This window comes from Pogona vitticeps, chromosome 2 (genome assembly GCF_051106095.1).
Source record: "Pogona vitticeps strain Pit_001003342236 chromosome 2, PviZW2.1, whole genome shotgun sequence".
Classification (NCBI taxonomy): domain Eukaryota; kingdom Metazoa; phylum Chordata; class Lepidosauria; order Squamata; family Agamidae; genus Pogona; species Pogona vitticeps.
Window position 1 is genome coordinate 65,259,345 of NC_135784.1, and position 22,490 is coordinate 65,281,834.

The window sequence follows — 22,490 nt, forward strand, 5'->3', positions numbered from 1 at the left end:
TTAAACTTTCTTTCTCCTAGAATTGTAAAGGAGAAAGTCAAAATGGATTTCCACCTTACTAAAGATTTAAAGAGAACAAGCAAGAAAGTTTAAAATTGTTTTCCCCCGTACCCTCTGTATCCCTTACCTTATTCCAAGTTATTATTAATAATAATAATAAAAGAAAGTTTGGAATTGTTAATGCTCCTTCCCTTATATATACAGTATACTTTATATAGAATGACATTTGATATACGACATTTATGTTACAATTTATGAAATTCAGCTTTCAGCTTATTCCGTCATGTTGGTACTACACAATAAGTAAGTAAGACAATAAGAATAAACATTCTTATCATACCAACGTCACACTGTGACAATTAAACAGTCAGGTGATAATTTGACTAATAGATTAATCAGCACACCTCCCCGGAATCAAACATGTTTACAGAATGTATATAGAAATGCATGCTAAAGTGATAATATTTGTTACAAAGAGTAAACGCAATAGTGTATTGTTTTTGTTAGTTACTGAAATTATTACTTAGGCTAACGTTTTATTTTTCTAAAAGCAATTTAAAGTTTAGATAGCAAAAACAAAATTGGTTCAAGTGTCCCAGTTCAGTCTCTACTGGGTAGAAAAGGGTACTGCAAAGCTTCTAATATTTAAACAGCTGTCCTTACTGGTAAGGCCCAACATAGACTTAAATGACATATACTATAGGCACCAATTCTGTCTCACTTCTGAAAAACTGCATTATGCAGTATTGAAAATACAGTCTCTCACTCCGTTTGGAATTAACTATTATCATTAATTTAATATTATCTTTAATTGAAACTAAAGTACTCCATTTGGTCCTATTGAAATCAATTATTATGAAAAGCTAAAATAACTAACTTACGATTTCAATGGAAAATATATGTACATAACATGCTCTGGGTCTCATCTTTTATGCCCAGTTCAATACTACACTAAGGTAAAACTAGGACAAGTGCTCTACTGTACATTTATGTGGCAGCCTGTTTTGAAAATTATAAGAGTGTTGTGATTTTACATAAATGTCAAACAAACAGAATTAAACAAATACAGGCACAGTCCTTTAAATGCAAGTAACTATATTTCTGTAAAGGGCAAAGGGATAACAATTGCACAAACCAGCTTTGAGGAAAAGCTTAAGATGTTTTGCTTTCAGGATATTCAAAAATGTCTTCCTTTGAATACTGCATTCCTTACCATGACAAGCAAGAAATAGTTTCAATGTTTGCTAAAACATTCTATTTTACAAAACATTCTATTCTACTTTCAGAAAATTATCATCCAGTGCTTTGGTGTCATAGGTGAAAATGGATTTCCACCAAATCACAAAATAGGGTGTAAAAGCAATACCGAGCAACTACATCATTTGGGATATAGTTATGTTAACATATTTTGTCACAATAAGTCCTATAAACGGGACTATTTTTTAAATCCATTCTCTTGGATGAGATACTAAAAAAATGTAACTTGTTTCAAATGCATTTGGTTGGACATCAAGTCAGCTCCAAGTCTGTCAGTTCCAAGTTATTAAGACAGAAACAGGCGAATCACTGATACAAATAACACAACATCCAGTACACTGTATTGCTGTTGGGAAGTGTAAATTGCCTTACCTTTCCTGTCTTCTGATCAAACCACACAAGTGCATGGTTCCTAGACAAGACCTTGCAGTCAAAGGTAGCATTATTTTGAGCTGGTCGACATCGAGCCACTGAGCGCCCAATTTTGACAGGCTCATCCAGGTAGACATGACGTTCTTGAAATGGGTGAGAGTTTGGGCGGCAAGTGAAGATAGCCAAAGCTGAAGGCATTGAGGACAGATATGTGGTGCCACACCAAGCTGGGAAGAAGAGAAACTCTTCTTGATCCAAGCCACCCTCCACAGTTGATAAGCAAAATTCCCACTGCACTTCACATTAAAGCAGGACAAACATCACCTGCAAGCAAGATCTAACAACTTATACCTTCAGTGTGTGAACTAATGCTGGCAATAATCCAGTAAAAAAGCCCCATTGTTTCCTTTAATAAGGCCTGCAGCAGACTGGTTATGTTCCACATTAATCCATTTTTCTCAGTAATGTGAACAAGCATCTGACAAGTCAGAAGAAAACAGAACTTGTTAGATTAAGGTGGGGATGGCTGTAACTCCAAGTGAGTGACTCACACACAAATACTTGTTTGGGATGTAACCACTCTATTCTCTTCAATAAACACTGCCCAAGAGTTTCCTCCACAGGAAAAAAAGTGTTAAGACTGAGGGACTGGGAAACAGCTGAGATTTACAGGACTGCAGAACAACCAGGAAGCCTTGGCAGCAAAAACAGTTTAACACATCCAGGAGTGAATCCACCTTTCATCTTCTTCACCTATTAAAGCAAAGGCAGGAACGCGAGGGCACCCAACTAAGAAGCAGGCTCTCCTCCTCCACCAGGCCCAGACCAGAATTAGCAAAGAGGCAATTAAATCACCAGCTGGATCGTGAAGGAAATGCCAGTTTTGTTCTCCATAAAAGCTCAGTGGATCCTAATCATCCCACACTGCCGGGAGCCGTGGGGGGGGGGGGGAATTGTTCTTCTCAAGTGGAGGAGAAACTGACAGCGGGTCGGTCGGTCGGTGGCTCGGCCGGCCGGCCAGATGGGGACGGCGGAGAGAAGCAGAAAGTGTGGCGGCTGCCCCAGCGCTGGTCTCGAACAAGCAACGCCGATGACTTATCAATGAAAGCGGCGGCGGAGGAGGAGGAGGAGGAGGAAGGGGGAGGCCGGGAGAAGGGAAGGCTGTCCAGCGGGGCTATCGGCGCCCAGGCTGGCCGAATGCTCTCCGTAGGGGACGGGAAGGGGGACAACCTCCCGAGCAAGGCCGAGGGAAGCCCCGGCGCCCTCCGCTCGGTCCCGCTGCAGGTGGCTGGGAGACAGGAGCCCTCTCTCCCTCCTGAGGCGCGGCGCTTCTCGCTCGCCGATGCGAGGCTTCGTCCCGTTCCCGCCAAAGGAGAGAGAGGCCTGGCGGCCGGGCGCCTCCCCGAGCGGCGTCTCCCTCTCAGGCGTCCGCCAACCGCGAAAACTTTGCCTCGACCTGCGAAAATCAAAACAAGCTCCCCGTCAGCCTCCGGCGCTCAGGCGGGGCCCCGAGCCGTTCCCCCCTTCTCGCCAGCCCCAGCCCCAGCCGCGCAAGGCGACGAAGGGACGGCGAAGCCCACAGCTCCCCTCCCTGCCTGCCTGCCTGCCTCCCACTCACTCTTACCTTCCCAGCAGCAGGAACCGCCGCCACCGCCGCCGCCATAGTGACTAGAAACCTACCCGGTGTAGCAGCAGCCGCGCTGCCGGGGGAGGGAGGGAGCGGGGGAGGAGCCGCCTCGCAATGGGCTTGACCGAAAAGAAAGGCTTGACGGCCGCCCATTCCCTTCTACGCAGGCGCCTACCCGTAGGGCACGAGGGTGGCACATGCGCAGTGGGAGGAAGTGACGCTTTGGGGTTCCTGACTGGGTGGTATTTGCCGTTAAGCCGAACCTGGCCGGGCCTGGCAGCGACGCTTTGGGGGGTGTCTGAAGTGGTGCAGGCAGCTGAGGTGCCCCGGCGGCAATCTAAATGCTGCAGACATGCGTTTTCTGTCTCTCTTTTTTTTTTTTGGCGGTGTGACACTAGGCTGAATGACGTTTCGGACTATTGCTTTTCCCAGGGGACAGAAAAGTGTGCCAGAAGTCTCTAAGGAAAGAAAAGGAACGTCACTGCGCCATTTAATGCAGTGAGGGGAAACTCCTCGGCTTCATCATACGACGCAGGGCACATACTGTAGTTGATGTGAATCAGGAACAGGAGGAGTCTGAGGGTGCAGCCGTATAGTAGTCATCTACCTGCGTGTAATTCTCATTGAATGCAGCCCTCCTTTTCAGCAGACCTTTATAAGATGGCAGCGGGGCTCTGGCTGTGCTCGTTTAAAATATTTGTTACCTCGCCTTTCTCCTTGAGAAGGACCCAAGGCGGCTTATAACAGTGAAAGATAATATTAACAATAGAAAACAGTGAGTATACAACGATAGTTTAATGATGTTAACTATCGTTGTATACTCACTGTTTTCAATATTAAGAACAATGAGTAAAGAGGCACCTAAAATCATTAAAAGGCAATATTAAAAAAAAGTAAAGAAAAACCAATGCCACTCTGGGAAATGGAAACCAAAAAAGCAGAAAGCACAAGTAGTACTAGAAATCCAGTCAAAGCAGTAACATAACAATCCACCTTAAAAATCACACACAGATAACTAGTTACTCAGGTAAGGCTTGCCTGAAGAGAAAAGTCCTTGCCAAAGGATGGCAAAGATGGGGCCAGCCTGGCCTCCTGTGGGAGGAAGTTCCAAAGTCTGGGAGCAGTCTGTGTCCCTATCAGACCTACTTGTGAAGGTGGTGGGATGAAGAGAAAGGCCTCACCTGATGATCTTAACACCTGTACAATTTACTCAGATATAATAAAAATGATTGATTGTGACATCTTAAAGAATAAGGGATCTCAGAGCAAGGTTTTGTGGATTATATTCTATTTCCTTAGTGGATTATAACCCTTGGAAAGTCATGGTGAAATATATTTGCCACAGTTCTCTCCCCCCCCCCCCGCCCGTGTGCATGTGCGTGCTAAAACAGATCAGTATGTCTGTCCTTTGGAAACTACTCAAAAGTATTACATTCACAAGTAAGTGCATGACCCTCCAGTCTTAGAGTACTGGTACCTTTTTGGCTTTTCTGGATGGAAAGCAAGCAGCTGGAAGACACTACAGTACTGTATGTATGTACAGTTCTGTTTTTATTCTTCTTAAAAATTTGCAGAATTTGAAAAAAAATTGAAGAAACAATCAAAAAACAAGAGAGGGTTCTGAGCAGAGCATGGCCTTGCCTAAAGCGACTGTTAAATTTAGTGAATGTAAGCAGGGTGATAATGTGACTGATTGAAGACTTATCTGGGATCACTCTTGCAGACAAATGTGAAGAGCCTTCTGTCTGGAACTGTCTGTACATTTCTAAAAGAGATAGCTGTGTTTAGTTTTTTTTAGTAAAAGAAATGACTGTGGCACCTTAAAAGTGATTAACCCATGTTGGTTTTAGTCTTCATAAATTCATGCTATCAGAAATGTATTAGTCATTAAGGAGCCAAAGGGCTTTGTTGTTTCCAGGCATCAAGCAACTCCAAGAGGAGTAAAGAAGTGGATCCTACATTTTCAGAAGTTGGGTGAAACATCTCAGAAACTAGACTAAACTTTTAAAATTATCATGGGGGACAACAATTACAATCAAATAGAGAAGGAAACACACAGTCTATAACGATAAAGAAACAAGTGCCCAAGGATGGGAGATAACTGCCCAGGCAACAACACATTTATGGATTTGGCTATAATCCTTTGCACATTTACTTGGAAGTAAACCCTACAGAAGAACACCCATACAGTACATTTAACAAGAACAAGAAGAAATTTTACCCAGTATTATAAGCAGTTGCAGATCTCAAAAATAACACCATCAGAACTACAAAAATGGCAATGTTAGGAACAGCATACTGTGCCAATATTTAACAGATACTTAGGTTTTTAGTTCAAGTTTGTATCTGTTATATAATGCCCGTCAATGTTTTTATAATCTTGATTGACTGTGCCTGGTGTCTTGCTGTATTCAATACCCAAATGAGATAATAGTAAATCACAAAATTAAAACAAAAGACAATAGGATAATTCAATTTCAAAACAAGCACTTCTCTAATGTTTGACACATTTCAATGGGACATATTGTCAAGTAAGCACATGAATAAACATTTGAAATCTGCAGCATCAAACACTCACAAGGTGAACTGGTGTCAGCAAAAGACCAACTTGATTTCATGGGAGAAATTGCTGGAGAACTCTGTGGTTGGGAGTTTGATTCCCCATGGTGCCGTCTCGATAGGAGCTGGACTCCATGATCCATAGGGTCCCTTCCCACTCTGCAGTTCTAACATGGTGATGATAATGACAGGAATGTTTACAAGATAGGAGAAGCAATTGTGTAATATTTATCTTCAAATTTAAGATTGTAAAGCAATCCAGAGTGTACGTATGGTGAAAATAGTTCAATGCAGAGCATTAACTGAAGAAGTTAATATTTTGTCATTTACTTGTCTGTTTTTCTGTGTCTTATCTAAATGGAATCTCCAGATCTTGCAATATTATAAGATTTGATGGGACCAGTAAGAAGCTGTGTTAGAAGAAAACAAGCATCTTCCCGGCCCGTGCAGTCCTTCTGCAAATACAATGCAAAGGTGCATCTACCAGAAACTTGGGGAAATTCCAGGAAGTATAATGAGGGACACAGAGACGTCTGCTTCCTTATGCAATTTGTTCTCTACAGAACAAGTCTGAGATATCTTTAGACCCATGCACAGCAGGCGGGTTTGCCTGAGTGTAGGAGGAGGAAAAAGCAGGCAATACTATAATAAACAGGGACACAGAGACCCTAAAAGCATCATATCAGGACCAGTGCTGCTCAAAATTAACCACCAGGGCTATGAGCAAATCAAAGAAAAAATATATTAGGCTCCTAGTATTTACTCTAACCTGCACAAAAAAGGTAAAAGCAGTTTCCAAGTATATGTATTGTCACAATTATATATTTTATATAAAATTCTGATAGAGTGCACTATGTCTGGCTATAACTACAGACTGAACATGGAGCATAAGAAGTCAAAAGAAATGGGCTCAAAGAGTGTTCTTGTTTTTCAGAGCAACCTTTTTGGGACCATGGACCGGTTGGGAGGTATGGGCTCTGTGCACGGGGGGTGGGGGCACCCCTGCACTTGCGGGTGGGCGTGTTACACTTGTGGAGGGGCGTGTCACGTGAGTGTGCCCACCGTGTAGGCGGGGGTGGTGGAAATCCATCTCCACGGACCAGCTCCAGGAAGCCCATGGACCAGCACCAGGCCACAGACCGGAGGTTGGGGACCCTGGTATAGGGGCATTGGGAAGTGATGCCTGGCTGAATAAGTGAGCCACTTCAGGATATTGTCAAATTTAACACTTCCCCTACTTCTCTGCAGAGGAGCAGGAAAAGATTTTCCCCCTCTGCTAGAATATTGCTGATGTGCCGAATCACACAGATTTAATTTATATATTTGCCTTGTGTGAAATGCTGATCAAAACTGCAGCTGCAGGCAGTTTCTCAATCAGCACTATACAAGGTGAAGCATTTTTTTAATTAATCTAATTGATTTAGCACATTAGCAATGGTCTAGCAGAGGCAATAATAATAATTTTTCTTCCCCAACCCTCTGCAGAACAGCAGATATCCCAAAGTGGTACATTTGTTAAGCCCCTTCATGATATCAGAAATTGACAGTAGAAGGAGCAAGGCTAAATAGAGTCGCTTGAAGTCCATATACCATTTGAATTCAAGGATCACACTAAATGGCATATCACTCCTTACCCCCAACTTCAGGCAACCCTATTTAGATTGCACCAGGTGGCTTCAAAAGGCCCAGTGTAGTCTCAGCCTTAGAAAACAAAGCCAAGTGCATGGTGCTGTCATTCCCTTCAGTCTCTCTGAACTTTTTGAATATGTTTCAGCAAGGTTGCTGTAGTGTCCAAGCATAATTTCTCTGGCTACAGTACAAACATGTAATTAAAGCCTTCTGTCTACCCACCTAAGACCAGCAGGGCCTCGGTTTGATAACAGGCATGCTGTGGTTCTAAATTAAAATTAGAGACACATTTCAAGCTAAATGCCAAATATTTGCTTTTAAAGTATAAAATGTTAGAGGAAACCCCTTCCTTCATCTTGATGTGTGTCCCTTGACTGAAGGAGCAGCTATGTATACAGAAAAATAGTGGGCAGCCAAGATAGATAAAACTTTCATATTACAATTTTTACCAAATATGCAGAAATCAGGAAAGCATATATGCAGATAGCCCCTACACAGTGGGGTCTGATTGAAAAGAGACCACAGTGGGCAGCTTTCTCTGTAGATGACTGACTCAAGCAAAATAGGGCTTTCATTGTTGAGTAAGTTCAAGGGTCTTGCAAGATTAGTTTATGAACTCCAGCTCCATGAATCCACCATTTCACTCTACACTCCAGTAAGATAATTGCAGGGCTACAAGATCTATTGGCAAATTCCATATTCTAGTTTGAGCATTACAATCCTCAGCCTGTCTATTCACAAGAAAACCCTATTAAATCAGATGGGATTCACTACCTCGAAAATCTGCTGTACATCTGGTTGCAATTCTGTACATACAGGGATGAGCATTTCTCCACCCTGTCTCGGCCACCTCTCTTTCTTTGCAGATCTCTGTAGTTAAGTTATAGGAACTAGAAACAAACAGGGCATGCTCCCCACTACACCCAGTGTTAAAGGAAAAGCATACAAGGTTGTGCTTTTTCCACCATTTTTGATAGAGTTCTTTAAAAGGAAAGAAAGCCTTCTGTTTCAAGCAAAAAAAAATGTTAGTAGACATTCACATCAGAGATCACCACAACTCTCCATCAAACCTTAGGCAGATTGGGCCTCAGTTTCCATCCCATGCAAACATAACAGCGCTATCTAACCAGCCAGCACACTCTGAGGAAACCACACCCACTCAGAAAGGAGGAGGAGTTGGTACACTAGGAGCTATTATTCATAAACATTGTCCCCAAAGGATCTTGGTGTGTTGCTCAACATTTTTCCCCTGGTAAGTACATTCCAGAATCAGGTACCTTACACAGAAGTACCCAGAGAAGGATGGGAAACAAAAACTCACCCAATAATTGTAACTATACATTGTGTAAAGGTAAAGGATCCCCTAGACAATTGTCTTGTGTCCAACTCTAGGGGGCAGTGCTCATCTCCGTTTCCAAGCCGTAGAGCCAGTGTTTTGACTGTAGACAGTTTCCATGGTCACGTGGCCAGCACGACTAGACACGGAACACCGTTACCTTCCCACCGAGGTGGTACCTATTTATCTACTTGCATTTTTACATGCTTTCGGGCTGCTAGGTTGGCAGTTGCTGGGACAAGTGACGGGAGCTCACTCCGTCGCCTGGATTCGAACTGCTGATCTTTCAACCTTGCAGCCCAGAGGCTCTGCAGTTTAACCTGCAGAGCCACCATGTCCCTTGTATACATTGTGTACTTGGATACAAATATACAAGTAGGGACCTGAGTGAAGCAAGGATGAAAGGAAAAACTATAACATTGAAAAAGATGTTTCTTTGCCTTGGGCAGCCTGATAAAAACTTTAGGATGAACTGCATGTATTGCATTAAGCCTCCCTGGACATACACACCTTCTTTTTTGTTACAAAAGTAAACAATCCTATTACCTGGTGTACAACAATTTTTTATGTCTAGTGTAAGCTCCAATACTGGAAGAGCTTGAATAATATGTGTAATAAAAAGGTTGGCAGAAAGGAATAAAGGCTCATTCTTCACCATTCATTGTTATGCAGTTAATAATACAGAAGCCAGTAATCAGCCCTAACTATGCAATGGCTGTGGCAAAGAGTGTTTTGTTTTTGTCTCTGAACTGTATCATACAAGTGATACACCATGAAATTAAAATAATTTTGGATCATTCCTCATTCCAGTACCCTACTTCCTGTACATTTGAGGAATGCTGTTTGGCATAAATAACTATGGCTCCAACAAGACATGTTACCTCTAATCTTTACCTTTAATTGGAGAACATACCGTTTAATTTACTTTATGTACACTTCCTTCTACTTTAAAGTACTAAAGTAACTGGTCATTAATCTTATTCTCATTAATTTCACACAGTTGCTGGAGATGTTACGATGGTACAGTACAGTACAATGTCATTTTGTATTTTTACTGTATGTTTTTCTTTTACAAATTGATTTCTGTCTCACTTGAAGATGTTATCATCTGTAAGCATAGGTGTGTTTCTGAGTGTAAAGAAGCTGAGAAGCCAGTTCTACAAATACATGTATGCTAAATTGCTTCACTCTTATTTAATGTATCTATAATAGAATCATATGACTTTATTACGTGAGTCACATTTTAATTTCTATTAAAAATACAATCTTCCTACACTTTAAGTGATGAAATTATGATTAGTAGTAGTAGCAGTAGTAGTAGCATGTCATATTATTCTGTAGTAGTAGTACAATTGCTACTACTATTTCTCTACTACTACTACTACTACTACTACTACTACTACTACTACTACTACTACTACTACTACTACTACTACTACTACGGTGTCACACCTCAACTGTGAATGTCCAAAGATTTCACAGATTACAAAGTTAGGCATGATAGAATGGCAAAGTTAGTGCACTGGTCATTATGCAAAAAATATAATTTGCCAGCCTCCAAAAACCCATGCAAACATCAGACAGAGAAGGTGTCAGAAAATGAGGAAGTCAAGATCTTGTGGGATTTCTGGATCCAAACTGATAGGCACCTTGAACATAACACACCAGACATAGTAATAATAGAATGAAGAAATGTCTTGACCATTGACATTGCAATGCCAGAAATGAAAATAAAGAATTGGAGAAACTCACAAAATACAGGGACCTGGCACTCAAAATGTCTTGCTTGTGGATGAAACACACTTCATTGGTCCCTGTAGTGATTGGGGCTTTAGCAACAATTTAAAGAAATTTCAAACAGTACTATAAGCAATTACAGATCTCAGAAATAACACTATCAAAGCTACAAAAAACATTATTATTAAGAACAGCATACATACTGTGCTGATATTTAACAGATACTTGGGTTTAGGTTAAAACTTGTATATGTTACAATACATGCCGGTCTGCAGCCCGGTGCCAGTCCATGGCCTGAGCTGGACCGGGGCACAGAGGGAGACCTCCCCCCACCCCCGCACGCACTCCCCGCGCATAGCCCGTTTGTGCCTGCACGTGAGCACATGCCCGCAAAAATGCTGTGCCGCCCTTTGTGCATGTGCATGAGTGCCCACACGAGCACTGCACTGCCCTTTGCACATGCGCATGAACAAGAGCAAAAGCGCCCACCCACAAGAGAGAGCACACATGCTCCTTCACACATGCACATGAGCACAGAGGGTGCCCTGCCTTCTCGAGCCAGTCCATGGGGCTAAAAAGGTTGGGGACCGCTGTGTTACATAATACCAGTCAATGTTTTTGTACTTTTGATTGACTTGCCTGGTGTTTTTTTAAACAACAACAATAATTTTACTTTACCACAAAAAATCGGAAGCTGTCGATTACTGCAAATACATCAAGTAGTAGAGGAAGAAAAAAGAACCACAAATTATTATATCAGTACAAGCAGAGAAAAATTACTGAAAGCAGTGAAAATGGAGAGTATTTTGAAAATAACAGAAACAAAGGCTCAATATAAGAAACAACTATTTAAAAATAAATTAAACAGATGGAAAAATAAACCACTATATGGACAACACCTGAGAAATATTGATGGAAAGCATGATAATAATTCAACATGAGCATGGCTAAAACGGGGGAGCCTTAAGAAAGAAACCAAAGACTTGATTTGAACAAGCACTCCAAACCAACGTGATGAAAGCTAAGATCCAAGGAGTTAGTGATAAGCAGTTGCAGATCTCAGAAATCACACCATCAGAGCTACAAAAAATGGCAATATTAGGAACAGCATACATACTGTGCCAATATTTAACAGATACAGTACAGTACCTCGGTTTTTGGTTAAAACTTGTATCTGTTATATAATACCAGTCAATGTTTTTATAATTTTGACTGTGCCTAGTGTTTAATAATAATAATAATAATAATAATAATAATAATAATAATAATAATAATAATAATAATAATAATGATGATGATGATGATGATGATGATGATGATGATGATGATGATAATGATGATAATGATAACAATGATAACAATGATAATAATGATAATAATGATGATAATAATAACTTGTATAATAATTATAATTATATAATTATAATTATATAATAATAATTCACAACCCAATTAGAGCTTCAAAAAATGGAAATATTAGGAACAGCATATATACTGCATCAATATTTAACAGATACTTAGGTGTTTGGTTAAAACTTGTATCTGTTATGTAATACCAGTCAATGATTTTATAATTTTATTATGCCTGGAGGTTTTTTAAACAACAATAATTGTTGTTGTTGTTTAGTCTTTTAGTCATGTCCGACTCGTGACCCCATGGATCAGAGCACACCAGGCCCTGCTGTCTTCCACTGCCTCCCGCAATTTGGTCAAATTCATGTTGGTAGCTTCGATGACACTGTCCAATGATCTCATCCTCTGTCATCCCCTTCTCCTCCTGCCTTCACACTTTCCCAGCATCAGCATCTTTTCCAGGGAATCTTCTCTTCTCATGAGATGGCCAAAGTATTGGAGCCTCAGCTTCAGGATCTGTCCTTCCAGTGAGCACTAAGGCTTGATTTAATTTAGAATGGATAGATTTGTTCTCCTTGCAGTCCAGGGGACTCTCAAGAGCCTCCTCCAACACCACAATTCAAAAACATCAATTTTTCGGCGGTCAGCTTTCTTTATGGTCCAGCTCTCACTTCCGTACATCACTACAGGGAAAACCATAGCTTTGACTATTTGGACTTTTGTTGGCAAAGTGGTGTCCCTGCTTTTTAAGATGCTATCGAGGTTTGTCATTGCTTTCCTCCCAAGAAGCAGGCATCTTTTAATTTTGTGCCTGCTGTCACCATCTGCAGTGATCATGAAGCCCAAGAAAGTGAAATCTGTCACTGCCTCCATATCTTCCCCTTCCATTTCCCAGGAGGTGATGGGACCAATGGCTATGATCTTAGTTTTTTCTATGCTGAATTTCAGACCGTTTTTTGCACTCTCCTCTTTCACCCTCTTTACAGTACAAGGTTCTTTAATTCCTCCTCACTTTCTGCCATCAGAGTGGTATCATCTGCATATTGGAGGTTATTGATACTTCTTCCGGCAATCTTAATTCAGGCTTGGGATTCCTCCAGTCCAGCCTTTCGCCTGATGTATTCTGCATATAAGTTAAATAAGCAGGAGAACAATATACACCCTTGTCACACTCCTTTCCCAATTTTGAATAATCAGTGTTTCCATATCCAGTTCTAACTGCTGCTTCCTGTCCCACATATAGGATTCTCAGGAGGTAGACAAGGTGATCAGGCACTCCCATTTCTTTAAGGACTTGCCATAGTTTGCTTTTGCATATTCAATGAAGCAGAAGTAGATGTTTTTCTGGAACTCTCTGGTTTTCTCCATAATCCAGCGCATGTTGGCAATTTGGTTTCTAATTCCTCTGCCCCTTCGAAATCCAGCTTGTACTTCTGGGAGTTCTCGGTACACATACCGCTGAAGCCTACCATATTTGCCGGTGTACAAGATGACTTTTTTGGTCCAAAAAACATGCCTCCAAATGGGGGGTTGTCTTGTACACTGGGTGCACTTCATTTGGACCAGGAAGGAACTGCCGCTGCTGCCGCTGTTGAGTGAGTGACGTGGGGCTGCGCTGGCCGGAGAGGAAGGCAGACGGACAGACAGTCAGTCAGTCCGGATGGAGGGAGAGGGAAGCAGAGCTGGCCATGCCTGAGCGGCCAGAGCCTGCCGCCCTGCACCGCTGAGCCAGCTCGCCCGCTCGCCTGCGCGCCACCAGAGAGCTGCTTCTCCTTCCCTTCCTCCTTCTCCTCCTCTGCCGCCCGTTTCCCTTTCCTTCTTGCCCTCGCAGCTGAGCCAGCTCACCCGCTCGCCCGTGCGCCACCGGAGAGCTGCTTCTCCTTCCCCTCCACCTCCTACGCCGCCGCCGCCCGCCCGCCCACTCGCTTCCCTTTCCTTCTCGCCCTCCTCATCGCCAGCCATGAGTGGAAATGTTGGGGGGGGTTGTCTAATACACCCAGTCCTTGTACACCGGCAAATACGGTACCTTGGAGGATTTTGAGCATAACCTTGCTAGTGTGGGAAATGAGTTCAATTGTATGGTAGCTGGAGCATTCTTTGGCACTGCCCTTCTTTGGGATTGGGATGTAGACTGATCTTTTCCAGTCCTTTGGCCACTGTTGAGTTTTCCAAACTTGCTGGCATATAGAATGTAGCACTTTAACAGCGCCATCTTTTAAGATTTTAAGTAGTTCCACTGGGATGCCATCACCTCCACTGGCCTTGTTGTTAGACAAGCTTTCTAAGCCCCACTTGACCTCACTCTCTAGGATGTCTGTCTCTAGGTCAGCAACCACACTATCTGAGTTGTCCGGGATATCAAATCTTTCTGATATAATTCCTCTGTGTATTCTTGCCACCTCTTCTTGATGTCTTCTGCTTCTGTTAGGTCCCTCCCATTTTTGTCCTTTATCATGTTCATCTATGCACAAAATGTTCCTCTAATATCTCCAATTTTCCTGAACAGATTTCTTGTTTTTCCTTTTCTATTATTTTCCTCTATTTCTTTGCACTGTTCTTTGGAAGCCTGTATTCAATTTTCTGTAACTTTCCCTATCTCCCTTGCATTTTGTTTCCCTTCTCCTCTCTGCTATTTCTAAGTCCTCGTTGGACAGCCACTTTGCTTTCTTGCATTTCCTTTTCTTTGGGATGGTTTTTGTTGCTGCCTCCTGTACAATGTTATGAGCCTCTATCCAAAGTTCTTCAGGCACTCTGCCCACCAATTCTAGTTCCTTAAATCTGTTCTTCACTTCCACTGTGTATTCATAAGGAATTTAGTTTAGATTATACCTGACTAGCCCAGTGGTTTTTTCCTGCTCTCTTCAGTTTAAGCTTGAATTTTGCTATGAGAAGCTAATGATCAGAGCCACAATCAGGTCCAGGTCTTGTTTTTGCTTGACTGTATAGAGCTTCTCCATCTTTGGCTGCAGAGGCTGGTTCTTCTCCATGGTGGTTCTTCTCCCATGGGGAAATAAACTCCCAACCTCTTACTCCATAACTCTGCAACCAGATACAGTACCTAAAACACTGAGCTATCCAGGCAGATAATGAAAGAAATAGGGGAATTAAAATGTATGGAAGTGTCTTAATTAGGTGATCCTAATGAAGTGATCCTAATGAGTAGATCCATTACGATGTAGTGAGTGGAGTGTTGGACTAGGGCTCATGAGACTTGTTCAGATCCCTGCTTGGCCATGGGTGGGTGGCACTGGTAAAACATTGAAAAGTACTTTGAAAACCTGTGAGTCCTGCCAGGTCCCCCTCCTGTTGGATTGGTGGCTGAGGAGACCGTTGGCAGAAATTCCATGGGTTCCAACTTAGTTTTGTCATTCTTGGCAGCTTTTATATACAGAGTCAGCCCCAACTGCCCCTTCCTCTCCATTCCCAGGGTTCTGGGCTTCTGGCACTAACCTCTTGGGCACAAGCTGCATCATCCTAGGGCACTCCCAGAAGAAGGGAATGGTAAACCACTTTGGAATATTCTCTATCTAGAAACCCCTGGGAGACTTGTTCTCTCTCAGGCTCCCCAAAGCTTGTGAGACTGGACCGGAGAGCCTGCTGGAGTCACTTAAGGCAACACCCTCACAAAACCCAATTTTTGTCCAATACGTCAGATGCAACATGATGGCATCTCACACACACACAAAGAGGAATAATAATAATAATAATAATAATAATAATAATAATAATAATAATAATAATAATAATAATAATAATAATAATAATAATAATAATAATAATAATAATAATAATAATAATAATAATAATAATAATAATAATAATAATAATAATAATAATAAAAACACCTATACTTATGCTTGTGTATTTACCATTCCCATTGTTTAAAGCTGAATTTCACTTCTAGGTATACTTGGATGTAAAAGTATCTCCAAGTTTTAGTTTTGTAAACCTTACTTTTATTATACAAGGCTGAGCAAAGTGCAGTTTTCCAGGTGTTGCTGCACTGCAGTTCTTAGCTTTTCTTACTACTGGCAGTACCAGCTAGAGCTGGTGGGGATTGTAGTCCAATAACATCTGCATAGCACACTCTGTATTATAATGGTAATGTTTACAATGTGAAAATATAACCATGATTTGCTCTGCTTTAACATCTAAGCATGTGCTGAGTTTTTGTTCAGTGTAAACAACTAGGACTGCAAGGAGATTTGCATGGTCAGGGTATTATTTTTTTAAAAAAATAAAAATCTATTATTTGAGTAGTGCTCATACTCTAAAATCATGGTTGTATTTCAAAACATTATACACAAAAATAGGTTGATATAAATCATTATGCTAACATTGTAAAATCATCTTGCATATGACTTAAATCAGTGGGCCAGAAGGGAATGTTGAACTTAGACAGTAATCTATGGAAAGATACACAATACAGACCAGTTTGGACTGCATTAATCTACTTAGGTTTTGCTGCTGCTTGGCCTATTGCCACTGATTATCAGCATTTTTGCCAGAAAGCCTTCTGTCATTCTTTCATAGAAACAATTTACCTAAATTGCATATGCAAAATGTTTTCAGAAGACAAAACTGTAGATTTGAAAAATATTGGAAAATGTCATGTTCTGTTGCCAGGTGGAAAGAAAGAGGGAAAAGGCAGATTAACTGTTTTAGTCAAATACTTGTGTAAAATTAAAAAGGCAAGATATTTTACAGGGTCATATGATTGCATAAGTAAATGTATTTGTCAGCTGTGTATTGGAACAGAGATGTGAGTTCATGAACTGAAATCAGGAAAGGAACTTAGGAAAAAGTGTATGTCTTTATCTAACACACCCATGTGTGATGATGTCACATTCTCAGGGTATTCAGCAGGCAAAGGTCCAATAAGCCAGTCCAAGGTTAGAAGTCCGGGAGATCAAAACAGATGCCGAATCATCCAAACCAAAACACAAATTGTAGTCCGAAGTCAGAGTCCAAAAACCAAGGGTTAGGAGAACAAGATTCAGGTAGTTCAAAGTAAACAAGAGTGGATGCAAGCCAGAGAATTGACTTGTTGCTTCCATGAGTTCCCAGACCTCTGTGTAGAAGTTATATAGAAGCAACAACCATCTAGTTCCTGGGAAACTCCATCTTGCTAAAACTCTGGACTGGTTGATCTGATGTTTCTGTGACAAGCACGCATGCGAGCTTCAGATCTCTGTATTGTAAGTTTCTGCCGGAGCCTATCTCTCACTTTGGCCAGGTGATTCATCACTAATTGCAGCTATCTGTGATAACAGAGGGGCCTCCAGTTCCATTAATTACCCTATACTTCCCTCAGCTGCAATTAGCTCCTCTGATTCCAGGTCTTATTCAGCTGAACTGACGACACTATTCCCCCTCCCGCAGGGCTCCCCCCTTCAGATGGGCCAGGTCAATCAGGGTAGGCAGTATGGAACTGTTGTATGAGGCTGGGGGGTGTAAGTTGCTTGCGGATTCCCATGATTGATCCTCAGGGCCATAGCCTTCCCAGTCCACAAGGTATTGAAGGGCCCCCCACCGTGGATTAGTGAGTCTAGGACAAACCTCATATTACTCCTCACCATCAACCAAAACAGGTGGAGGTGGCACTGGAGGTACAGGTTGGGCAGGGTCCGGTGCTGCAGCAGGATGAGGAGGGACTGATGGAAAACCAGGTGAATACGGAGAGTGGCTGGGAGTTGTAGCCAAAAAACAACAGGGTTGATTTGATCCGTGATTAGGTAAGGTCCCAAGAAGCAAGAGTCCAACTTGCGTGACCAGCCTTGATCCCCTGGTTTCAGAGGTGGCCCTTCTTGCCATTTTCTGTTGGCTGCTGTCTCATAGGCATCCTTAGCTTGCTGAAATTTCTGTCGGAGCAAATCCTGGAGAGCATGAGCATCAGCAGCAGGGACGGCGGTGGAAAGAGGATGGCTGGGAAAAAGCGAGGGTGGTATCCATAAGTGGCTACAAATGGGGTCTGTTTTGTGGACAAATGTATGGTGGTGTTGTAGGCAAACTCGGCCAGGGTAGCAAGGTAGCCCAATCATCCTCCTGGTAGCAGGTATAGCAACATAGATACTGTTCAAAGGTGGCATTAGTACACTCAGTCTGTCCATCTGTTTGAGGATGGTATGCCGACGATAATTGCACCTGGATACCTAGAGTGGTGTGCAAGGCTTGCCAGAACCAGGAGGTGAATTGGGAGCCACAGTCCAAAATTAAGTGTGTCGGAAGCCCGTGTAGATGAAAGACATGTTGAATGTAGAGTTGAGCTGTTTCAGGAGCTGTGGGAATATTGGAACACGGGATAAAATGAGCCATTTTGGCGAACAGGTCCACCATTACCAGAATGTAGGTGTGCCCTTGTGAACACAGGAGACTGGTGATGAAGTCCAAAGATACTGTGTCCCAAGGGCTGGCTGATGTGGGTAGTGGATGTAGCAGCCCTGGAGGTTTGGCCGGAACATCCTTGCCTCGACGACAAACCTCACAAGAATCAATGTAACGAGCAACGTCAGCGCGGACCTGAGGCCACCAGAACTCCCATGTGAGTAGATGCAGAATTTTATACTGACCAAAGTGTCCTGGAGGAGGGGAATCATGGGTCAAATAGAGCACGTTGGCTAGGAGGGGCGCTGGAGGGACATATAGGCGCCCTCGGTGCAACAGGAGCCCCTGGTGGTTAGCAAAGTCTCCAGTAGAGCCCTCTTGGAGTTCCTGCAAACGTTGCTTGGCCCAGGGATCTTTGACTTGGCCAGGGACAGGTGGGTTGTAGTGGCTGAAAAGACAGAGGATGATAAGATAGGCACTGCACTGGGACAGCACTGCACCCAGGGCCAGACTGGAGGCATCCATCTCCACGGTAAATGGTAGTCAGGGGTCAAGATAACGCAGGATTGGCTTGGTAGTCAAGCATGTTTTCAGGGTGGTGAAGGCATGGTCCACTTCTGGAGTCCAATGAAATGGTGTGGTTATGTCCGCATAGGCTGGTATAAACTGGTGATAATAGTTCCCAAAGCCAAAAAACCGCTTCACATCTTTACGGTTCTGGGGCTTCTGCCAGGTCAGGACTGCTTCTATTTTCTTCGGGTCCATTTGGATCCCATGGGGTGACACAATGTGGTTTAGGAACTCAACTTCCTGCAGGTTGACCTCACACTTCTCCAGCTTGACGTAGAGTCAGTGATCTCATAGACTTTGCAAGAACTGGAGAACATGTTCTGTGTGCCGGGCGGGGTTTCGGGAGTAAACCAAAATGTCATCCAAATAGATTATCACAAAGTGATCAAGCAGGTCATGGAAGATGGCATTCATTAATTGCTGGAAAACAGCAGGGGTATTGGAGAAGCCAAAAGGCATTACCAGGTACTCATGCTGGGCTTAATGAGTCCTGAAAGCTGTCTCCCACTTGCCACCTGCACGGATCCTTACCAAATTAAGTATAGATGCCACGGAGGTCCAGCTTGGTGTAGACCTGGGCCCCCTTAAGTTCAGCGATCAATGGCAAGGGTTAGCGGTCTCTAATGTTATTATATTCAAGGCCCAGTAATCATTGCAGGGGTAGAGCTCTTCGCTCTTCTTTTTGACAAAGATAATGGGTGCAGACACGGGTGATGTGGACAGCTGGATGAATCCTCGTTTCAGGTTTTTGTCAAGAAAGGCCTGCAAGGCCACTAGTTCTGGTTCAGACATAGGGTAAAACCGTGCCACGGGGAGATGTGCCCCAGGCACCAAATTAATGGCACAATCATAAGGTCGATGCGGGGGGTAGCCGGTCAGCCCCTTTTTCCTCAAAGACATCAGCAAAGTTCCTGTATGCAAGTCTTCTTCAGCTGAACTCATGACAGATGAAGACTGAAATGGAAAAATGATAAAGAGTGTTAGTGTGTGGTTAAGGACAAAAAACCTGCATTATCATTTTTTATCTTTCAGAGTGATAAGGGATATTTTTTAATACTATTTTAATAAAATTTTGTTAAAGTTAATTTCTATTGTAGCCAATGGCTTAAACTTATGATCCATAGGTGCCAATATAGTGATGCATTCCTACTGCAATTGATTGGATTACCAGAACAATCACTTGCTGCCTTTGGAAGGAAAATGCAGGAAATGTTCCATCTTTAAGTTATTTTATCATGATCCAAGCTCATTTCCCCCCTTCTTCCAGCAGCCTTCCCGGAGTGACTCTTTCCCCATAAGCTTATTGCACATCATCCCATCTGATATAAATCCTCAATTTTCCAAGCTTGGGCAGGGGAGGTGCATTTTGGCTCCACTGCAGTATACCACTGCCTGCCCACCCCAACCCTAAGGGGGTCGGGGTCTTACTGGAGAAGAGATTTAAACATCTTACCATCTGTACATAGGGGTCCCAATCCAAATTGGGCCCTACATGTTTACTTGAGAGTTTAAAAAAAAAGAGAGAAAAAGATCCTAACCTCCAAGCTGTGCATAGTTCAGCTGTCAAATGGGCAGCAAGAAATTAGAAACTTTCCATCAATAACCTTGCTTCTGTTAAGGTAAGTTGCAAAAATAAAATTAAAAAGAAGGCAAATAAAAGTCAGTGAAAAGCACAATCAGAACATTTAGATTAGATATCCTTCAGTTTTGAGAGATTATGGTAACGTGCTCTAAATAGAGGACGTGGAACAGCGTCTAGCGTGACTGAGAAGGCCAATTTGAGAGTGACAATCCCTTCCACACTGAAGATAAATACAATTTGTCCCCTGTCCAGCCCCCTGGTTTTGCTGGTTTTGGGACTTCCTCTTTGACTTGGCCTGCTGGACAAGGGTCTCTTCAAATTGGCAGAGGCCGTGATGCCCCGCCTGCCTCCAGGCTAAACGCTCAGATGTCAGAGTTTCCCATCTGTTGAGGTCCATTCCTAAGGCCTTCAGATCTCGCTTGCAGATATCCTTGTATCACAGCTGCGGTCTCCCTCTAGGGCGCTTTCCCTGCACTAATTCTCCATACAGGAGATCTTTTGGAATCTGACCATTAGCCATTCTCACGATTATCAAAACATAGACCACAATAATTTACAAAGGTGATAACTGATCTTCAGTTTAAAAAGTTAAAATCTCAGGCTGTAGACTTATGCACAAGTAACCAGAAAGGAAGCCTAATCAACCATCTACCAGATTAACATTTGAGTTTAAGACCTAATAGTAGAAAAAATAACTTCTCTATGTGGTCAAAGACAGAACATCTTTGGGTATTTGGTCTGCCAACCTATGATTAGAGAACTAAATGTGTGTTTTGCTAAAAGTTACGACTGATTTGGTATCTTAAAGGTATTTATCGCAGTGGCCGAAATCCTGTTGCATAATTCCATAACAGTGTAATTTTTAGATGTGAGTTGCTCCATGTCAAGAAATCTCCATAGACTTGGCATGCAAGATATAAGGTTTAGTTTGTTCCCAACGTTTATGCTATTTGCGTAACTGTGCAAGAGGATTTCAGTCACAGAGATTAATGGGACTTAAATCAGTGTTTAATAATAAGGGTTATTAATCTCAATGGATCTAATTTCAACAAAAAAATTGATTGTGCTCACAATACTTCTTTGGGCCAGCACATAAATGTAATATAAATGTAATAGATCAATTTAAGGAAAGTTATCTTAACTTACTCTTACTAGAACATTTGTAGTCTAGTCTTATCCGTCTTTATGCACAAGCAAGTTCACAAAAGAGTAGTACCCTACTGACTATTGAAGTGGTGGCAATGACATAAGGCAGGATCTATTGCTGAACTTCTGCGGACACTAAACCAGAATCCAGCAGAAGGGCTCTCCCCCATCCCACTGCAGCCTCAGCCATGCATCCTAAAAATATGCTCCAAAGAGCTGGGAAACCCTCCAAAATGAGTTTCCAGCCAGATTCAAGGACTACAAGAGGGAAGGGAAAGGGAGGTGAGGGCAAGAAGTTCCATTGTATTCAGGCTCTGAGCCAGAGTACTATATTAGGTTTAGGAAACAACCTGGTTGTGCCAGTCAGTCTCTATGCCCTCTTAATAACAAATCTCAACATAATGTCACACTTAAAACATGCTTTACAGCTCACTTCAGTTTCAAAAGTCTTCCAGGAATAACACAGCTGTTGTTCCTTGTCTTCCTCACATTCTGTTGTATGTCATTGTGACCATTCTAAACAATTATGTTGTGTTGCTTGCAAAACCAGCCTCCTTGATTTTTGAGTCACTAAACTCTTCTCCTTCCTGCACTTCTTTTCCATTTATTTTGCCTTGAATGATCAGCTGTAACCATCTGTTTCTCATTATATGACCAAAGTTCCCTAATTGTTTGTGTGTTACGTACTTTATTATTTCCTGATCTTTATTAATTTGTCTCAGTATTTCTTTGTTGGCCATCCTCTCAGTAAATCCTTCACAACCTGCACTTAATCCATGTTTCAAATATTTCTGTATTTTTCTATAATCGACTGTCAACAATTCCATGGAGAACTGAGAATACATAGAACTACACATACAATGTGTCTTGTCAAAGGCAATTTGAAGTTTTTGTCGCACATTGACAACAATCTTGTTGGCATTTGCTTGAAGTTTGTATAACTTCCTGCAGTGAACTGACAAGGTATTGGGCATTGCACAATTGGCATGTTACAGCCA

The 22,490-nt window shown here is 42.2% G+C and overlaps 1 protein-coding gene and 1 long non-coding RNA gene across 51 annotated transcripts in view; both read right to left on the reverse strand.

Annotated features, from left to right (window-relative positions):
- The window catches only part of SLMAP (sarcolemma associated protein), a 136,980-nt gene extending 134,332 nt beyond the window's left edge, over nt 1-2,648 (reverse strand). For 49 of the 50 annotated variants that reach the window (XM_078385313.1, XM_078385310.1, XM_078385319.1 and 46 more), the window contains exon 1: nt 1,630-2,636. In XM_078385313.1, the coding sequence (XP_078241439.1) occupies nt 1,630-1,827 (198 nt within the window). In that variant the 5' untranslated portion in view covers nt 1,828-2,636. Of the gene's footprint in view, nt 1-1,629 lie in introns of all 50 variants that reach the window. The other variant, XM_078385307.1, reaches the window with a different exon arrangement.
- Nucleotides 2,649-5,875: 3,227 nt separating this feature from the next.
- On the reverse strand, nt 5,876-8,325 carry LOC140704372 (uncharacterized). The gene is made up of 2 exons (XR_012083532.2): nt 8,219-8,325; nt 5,876-5,982 (listed from the first exon to the last, which is right to left on the reverse strand). It is a non-coding gene; the product is annotated as an uncharacterized LOC140704372 (long non-coding RNA).
- Between the last annotated feature and the right edge of the window lie 14,165 nt (nt 8,326-22,490).